Source organism: Oncorhynchus kisutch, linkage group LG5, assembly GCF_002021735.2.
Source record: "Oncorhynchus kisutch isolate 150728-3 linkage group LG5, Okis_V2, whole genome shotgun sequence".
Classification (NCBI taxonomy): Eukaryota; Metazoa; Chordata; class Actinopteri; order Salmoniformes; family Salmonidae; genus Oncorhynchus; species Oncorhynchus kisutch.
Window position 1 is genome coordinate 44783665 of NC_034178.2, and position 7483 is coordinate 44791147.

The window sequence follows — 7483 nt, forward strand, 5'->3', positions numbered from 1 at the left end:
TGTAAATGTGATATGACAGATACAGATTGGACACAGATCAGCTGCTCTTTTCAGGTACAGTAGGCTACTATACTGTAAATGATTAGCTTTGTTTGCTGGCCTAACATACTAACCTCTACTACTGTAAATGACTAAGCAGTTCCTTACAAAATTGGTTACTTTGCATTGTAAAGCCGAGTCACTTTTGCAATTTCAACATTGATTTAAAGACAGAAATAAAGTAAAATAGCTTATAGGTTCTACATCATACAGTGTGTGAGCAGATAGCACAAAAAGGTGACAAAAGTCAAAAAGGACTTTAGGTTTGGCAATATTTTTTTTAACTCATTCCAGTCGTTTAAGAGCATGGACCAGGAGGGCTGTGATTTCTGCTGGTTTTCACTCAGTCTCTCTTACCCTTCAATCAGCATCTGATGCAAACCTGGGAAACCAGGTGGGTGTGAGTGGACTCTTAACGAACCAGTTATTACATAATGGAACAGTGAAGTACCATGGTGAAAACAAACAGACACCAGTCTGCAGCCCCGAGGTCTTTAGTGGAGTGGGAGGAGGCATGAGGTCAGGGAAGCGGTGGTAAAAGTACTGGCCCTTGTAGGGTCAGGTAGGGATGTGATTGGGAAAGAAGTTTAGCACCTTGGGGAGCAGGAGGGGATATTTAAGAGATTTAGACTCATCACCTGTTCTCTGAGCGAATCTCTAAACTCACATATCAACACAGTACTTTCATCTGGGCTAATAGCACAGATTACAGGCTAGAATGAGCTGGGTTATTTACGGTGCATTGCCCTCAAACTGTTTTGAAGAGAGAGTAACTCATGAAGCAGATTCATAGAACAATAAAATATGTAGATTAGAATGTGTGACAATATAGGGTTTTAAACACAATTCAATTACATTTAAAACAGTGTTATACAGTGAGCAACTGCCTGTCACAAATGTGTCATCTGCTCAGGGTAACGAGGTGTGTGTGTATATGTATGGCGGTGGGGCTGAGCAGGATGCGATTTAGCCTAAAGGCCTGAAATCCGCTTTAAAGGAGAAGTTCACTTTATTTAACCAAATCTGTATGTACACTACCATTCAAAGGTTTGGGGTCACTTAGACATTTCCTTGTTTTTGAAAGAAAAACATTTTTTGTCCATTAAAATAACATCAAATTGATCAGAAATACAGTGTCAACATTGTTAATGTTATAAATGACTATTGTAGCTGGAAACGGCTGCTTTTTTATGGAATATCTACATAGGCTTACAGAGGCCCCTTATCAGCAACCATCACTCCTGTGTTCCAATGGCACATTGTGTTAGCTTATCCAAGTTTATTATTTTAAAAGGCTAATTGATCATTAGCGGGTACTATTTAATGAAGCTGACAGTTGAGGCCTCCCACTCCTCTTTCTATTCTGGCTAGAGCCCGTTTGCGCTGTTCTGTAAAGGGAGTAGTACACAGCACTGTACGAGATCTTCAGTTTCTTGGCAACTTCTCGCATGGAATAGCCTTCATTTCTCAGAACAAGAATAGACTGACGAGTTTCAGAAGAAAGTGCTTTGTTTCTGGCCATTTTGAGCCTGTAATCGAATCCACAAAATGTTGATGCTCCAGATACTCAACTAGTCTAAAGAAGGCCAGTTTTATTGCTTCTTTAAATCGTGACAAGATTTTTCAGCTGTGCTAACATAATTGCAAAAAGGTTTTCTAATGATCAATTAGCCTTTTAAAATTATAAACTTGGATTAGCTAACATAACGTGCCATTGGAACACAGGAGTGATGGTTGCTGATATTGGGCCTCTGTACACCCATGTAGATATTCCATTAAATTAAAATCTGCCGTCTCCAGCTACAATAGTCATTTACGACATTAACAATGTCTACACTGTATTTCTGATCAATTTGATGTGATTTTAAAATGGACAAAAATGTGCTTGTCTTCTAAAACAAGGAAATTTAAGTGACCCCAAACTTCTGAACTGTAGTGTAAATAGCATGTTATAGAAGTACCCAGACACTTTTTTTACAATCAATCCTCATGCTCGTTCTGCAGTTAAACATGATCAAAGGCTGCAAAAACACCAAAATACATCATTTTAGAAACTCAGTATAGTGATGCAGGTCTTTAGATGTGTCATTGAGAACTATCCATAACGTTATATTCCATTTTGTGCTACTCGAGCGATAATTCTCTGTGTAGCCCACAAGACTTCTCCACACGGAGAAGCAGCACATCTGCAGAGGGGAAACCGCTTCAGTCGCACAAAATTTAATATAACGTTGCGGATAAAGTTTAGAATGACACAGTATCATGTGTCTGGGCACTTTTACAACATGCCATTTTACATTCAAAATACAGATTTGGTTCAAATAAAGTGAACTTCTTTAAGCTGAACAATCACATCCCTGAAATGGCCGTTACCTGTTAGCTCACTGTGTAGCACCAGGACAAGCCCTCATCTGCTCCGGTTGCAGGAGGGAGGGGAGGCGGCAGAGGCCGGTTAGGGTCTGAATCAGATTCAGTGCCCTATTCCAGGGTCCTGGGGGCCCCTCTGGGTGCACATTTTGGTTATTGCCCTATTACTACACAGCTGATTAAACTAACCAACTCATCATCAAGCTTTGATTATTTTAATCAGCTGTGTAGTGCTAGGGCAAAAACCAAAACACGTACCCAGGGGGGGGCCCCCAGGACCAAGTTTGGGAAACCCTGCCCTACGTTCTGGCCCAGGACTGCTTCTATAGCACCAGAGTCCTGATGAGGACCCAGACTCTCTGGCAAGGCCTCCCCGGGGTAGGGCTGGGTGGATGAGTCTCATGAGTCTGTCAGCCCGTGGTGAGGTTGAGATTGTACTGAGCTGGGTTGGGCTGGGCAAGCACAGCCAGGGTAAAGGTAGGGGACCAGGCTACTCTGAATTCTGAATGTAGGTTCTTATAATTCTCACGTCCTGGTCAAGTGCTGTAACAGGGTTAAGGATGAATGAAGGTGGGATCAGGATCCAGACTGGGCTGGCTGGGTCAGACGGTAGTTCTGATGTTTTTTCCAGGCCGGGGGCTGCGGTGCACCTTGGTGTGTTTGGAGAGGTGGTCGCTGCGGGCAAACTTCTTCTCACACAGAGAGCACTCGTAAGGCTTGACCCCGGAGTGGGAGCGCCGGTGACGAGACAGCTCATCAGAACGAGAGAACCTACAGAGACAGAGGATCACACGTCAACACCCAAAGCCCTGCGATAAAACAAATTGGTGTTTTGATAATTTCTCTGAATTCGAAATGTTTGAGTTAAACATTCAGTCGGTTACAACTAAGTGTGTCAGGAGGCCGGTTATTCCCACTGTTTGATAGCCCCCAGACTAGCGCTCAGACTCAACTCTGAGGGAAATAGGAACACTAAATGGTGGGTCAAACAGCATTTACAATATACACTGAGTGTACAAAACATTAGGAACACCTTCCTAATATTGAGTTGCACCCCTTATGTCCTGAGAACAGCCTTAGTTCATTGGGGCATGGACTCCACAAGGTGTCGAAAGCATTCCACATGGAGTCAACATGCTGGCCGATGTGGACTCCAATGCTTCCCACAGTTGTGTCAAGTTGGCTGGATGTACTTTGGGTGGCAGACCACTCTTAATACACACGGGAAACTGTTGAGTGTGAAAAATCCAGCAGTGTTGCAATTCTTGACACACTCAAACTGGTGCGCCTGGCACCTACTAAAATAGCATGTTCAAAGGCACAGAAATCTATTGTCTTGCCCATTCACTCCAAATGGCACACATACACAATCCATGTCTCAAGGCTTAAAAATCTTTCTTTAACCTGTCTCCTCACCTTTATCTACACTGATTGAAGTGGATTTAACAAATGACATAAATAAGGGATACTAGCTTTCACCTAGATTAACCTGGTCAGACTATGTCATGGTAAGACCAGGTGTTTCTAATGTTTTGTAAACTCAGTGTACAAACATGATAAGCATATCCTTTCACATCCTCCACCTACCTCAATAACCCTAACGCTTCCCTTAGGAAGCTCACTGCAGTTGCTTATAGGGATATTAGAAACTGTGAGCATGTTATAATATCTCATATTTGCAGAGCCTCTTGTCTTATAAAAGCTCTACTCCCTACCTCCAGACAGATATTATTTTTCTTTATGCTAAGCTTTACAAAATATTTACAGTGGAATACTGTGTCAACATCCTAACAAGGGGTATAGAGCATGTTTCTACTGTCATCATTACACCCACTTCATTTTGAACTAGTCATTACAGGCTTTCTTCTCTCTGTTTTAATTATCCTATCACATGTTAATAACTAGCCTATATGATAATGAACTAAACAAACCTAAGAGTCCTGTGTTTTCTGCATGTTGACTAGCATTGTTATGATATAACCCACCTCCAGCCACAGTCAGGCCAGCTGCAGGTGTAGGGCTTCTCTCCGGTGTGTCTGCGGAAGTGGGCCTTCAGATGGCTGCTCTTGGTGTACATCTTCTCACAGCCTGGATGAGAACACTTGTGCACCCTCAGCGTCTCTGTAGGAGGGGGTCTGTTCACCTTATGTGGGGTCACAGCTTTCACCACGGCCCCTCCACTGTGACCCCCAACCACTGTTGCCCCGGCAATCCTCACGGTGATCGGTAGAGGGGCAATCTTCACGTACTTCTGGTCTGGAACTCCGGCGTCCATGCTGGCTACATTGAGAAGGGTGGCTGGGGCAGAGGGCACCTGTGAGGCAAGCAGGGTAAAGTTCTGCCCTCCGTGGAGCCCCAAGACCAGGTGGGCCAGTCTCAGCCCACTGGACGGCCCAGGAGTAGAGCCTGTCTGGGGGAGAGGCTGGGCCAGCGGCAGCGACTGGACCTGGAGTACCAAGGGTGCTCCCAGGAGCACTGAGGGGTTGGAGGAGGATGGGGAGGGGCACGGGGCTGCTGGGCTGTGGGTGTGAGGGATGTTGGGGGTTTGTGGGTTGGGGGGTGACAGGGCAGCGCTGGTCCCTGGGTCACTTTGTCCTCCTGGGGAGGAGAGAGTATGTTCAATGGAGCTGGAAGGGGAGGGAGCAGGCTCCTCCATGGGTTCACTAGAGAAGAGAACCCCCTCTCTCACTAGCTCCATCTTCTCCCTGAGGAACTCCTCGATGTCCTCAAGGGTGGGAGAGAAGGGCGAGGGCAGGCGGGGGCTGAAGTCAGGCAGCCTGGGGTCCTGCAGCATGCCTTCTTCTCGCTTCTCCCTATCCCGCTCTATGGGGGTAAAATCATCCTCTTCCTCCTCTCCAGGGCTGAAGCTGAGCCGAGCACCAGTGTCCCCAGCATCTGGGCTGTAACCGGAGGCAAAGCTATCCCCCTCGCTCCTCCCCTCACTGCCCTCTCCCTCCTCAAGCTCCAGGGAGCTCAGACGAACACTGTCCCTAAAGAGGTCATTATCAGAGACCAGCGCTCTGCTGCGTAACGACACCATTGATACAGTCCAGATACACAGGAAAGTTGAGCAGAGAACCACGCTTCTCACTACACCTGCACAGAAAATGTGAGGGATAGTGTAGTTAAAAATGTGAACGGTTAAACATGAATAAGAATGCAATATTTAATACTGATATGCTGTTTAGGAAAGTTGCACCTAGCTGTATTTGAAGGAACAGCGGAAATGTGGAATGGTCCAATGGAAATGCGAGTGCAAGGTGAGAGGATGTGTCAGCCAAGGTGGTGTGTGAAAACAGCATAAACGTGAATCTTTTGGATTTGAAAGATTCTTTCTCGCTTATACTAACGTCAAGTTCCAAAGGTTTCCAAAACCATACTGCAAGTGAAGCGTATTTGCGTTTAGACAGAGTGTTGGGATTGTAGTGTTCACATGGAGCCAGCTGTGGTCCATACCATCAACTGAGAACCCAAAAGTGGGGCCGGCTGTAAAATGTGTATACCCCCATTGGGTTCTCCAGAGCTAGGTAATAATAGGCTGAAAGCTAACAATCAACAAATGATTAGGCCAAACATCTAATCCGAATGGTATCAAGGCCTAAACACATGTGCTAAAACAGAGCAAATATATCTATCATCAAATTAAAAATAATAAACCTAATGTGTCATTTGATTTCATTAATTCGACCATCATAACAATAAAGCAACACGCGGGATAATTAAATGGATACATTGTGCACAATGACGCCTCCAGCGTAAACACTTCCCACAAGACGCCCATATGTGTCTCGGGCGCTAAACAACATGGTGCAGGACTGTAATAAGTGCGTAATTACACCAAAGTGAATCATGTTATACAATCGATAAACGTTATTCGACGTCCGCAAACAGTATTATTTAAAACTTAAACTGCTTTTAAACTCAGCGCATGGGCAGGCGAGGCGCATGGCAAGCCACCTGACTGCAACAGCTAGACAGGAATTCACGAGTCTCAAGTTCGGAGGGTTCTATAAATACAAATCTAAGCATCCAGCGCAAACGAAAAGAACAACTAACATTAGTAATGGCGAACTTACCGTCTATTATCATGAAATATATTAAGAGCTTTCGAAATATACCGTCCTCGAAGTTTTTGTCCGTCGTGTTATTGTTGCAGAGAGAGATCCCGTCATTGCCAAGGCTCCATGTTGGCATTCTTTATGAGCCCATCACATGACTGCATTTCTGAACGCTCAGAGGCAAGGATCCAATTCTGGCTGTTTTGGTTGGCTAAGGTTACGGAGGCTCGCCCTAAAACAAGAGATTTAATTGGTTTCCGCTTGATGGACGCTGTTTTTCCCCCAATATTTTGGAAACGTCATTAATCTAGGCCGACTGTCCCTATGGCACCGGGAAAATTAGAATTAACGCCACCACAGTTATGTATCCAGTGTTTTCAAAATTACATCGTACATACAACGTGGCTCATTCAGAAACCATGTGTCATGAACTGACAAGATGGCAGAGTTTTGAACTGCAGCAGGTGGTACGATGGACATTTTGTTAAATTATAGCCTATGCATTGCTTAATTAGGATGAAGAATTATAGCCTTTTTCATGGTTAACCAAATGTTGGAGTGTCTGTCAGCCCTGCGGAGAGCACATGTATAAACATTAGACTCATAGACTAGACTAACATTAGACTCATAACATAGTTAATGTAAATCCGGGATACTCAAATTATTATATGTCACGTTTGGTATGGTTACATAAGTTAGAAGGTTACTTAGGTATAAAGGAAAGGAGGGTGATTGGTCGGGGTGAGTGGGTGGGTGTATGAAGCAAACATCTAGCAACCCTCGGGGTGGATGGGGGTGTATAAAGCGAATGACTAGCATGCCAAAGATTGCATGTTCAAATCTCATCACAGACAATTTGAGCTAATTAGCAACTTTGCAGCTACTTACTACCTTTTTGCTACTTTGCAATTTAATTAGCTGTTAGCTAACCCTTCACATAACCCTAACCATAACACTTTTATCTAACCCGTCCCTTAACCCTAACTCCTAGAGCCAACACGGCGCCGACAGAGATGGTC

At 44.5% G+C, this 7483-nt stretch overlaps 1 protein-coding gene across 1 annotated transcript; it reads right to left on the reverse strand.

Annotated features, from left to right (window-relative positions):
* Positions 1-1837: 1837 nt before the first annotated feature.
* LOC109891086 (Krueppel-like factor 15) lies at positions 1838-6615 on the reverse strand. Its single transcript, XM_020483386.2, has 3 exons — positions 6483-6615; positions 4392-5502; positions 1838-3177 (listed from the first exon to the last, which is right to left on the reverse strand). The coding sequence occupies exons 1-3, from the start codon at positions 6598-6600 to the stop codon at positions 3009-3011; spliced, it is 1398 nt and encodes a 465-aa protein (XP_020338975.1). The 5' UTR covers positions 6601-6615; the 3' UTR covers positions 1838-3008.
* Between the last annotated feature and the right edge of the window lie 868 nt (positions 6616-7483).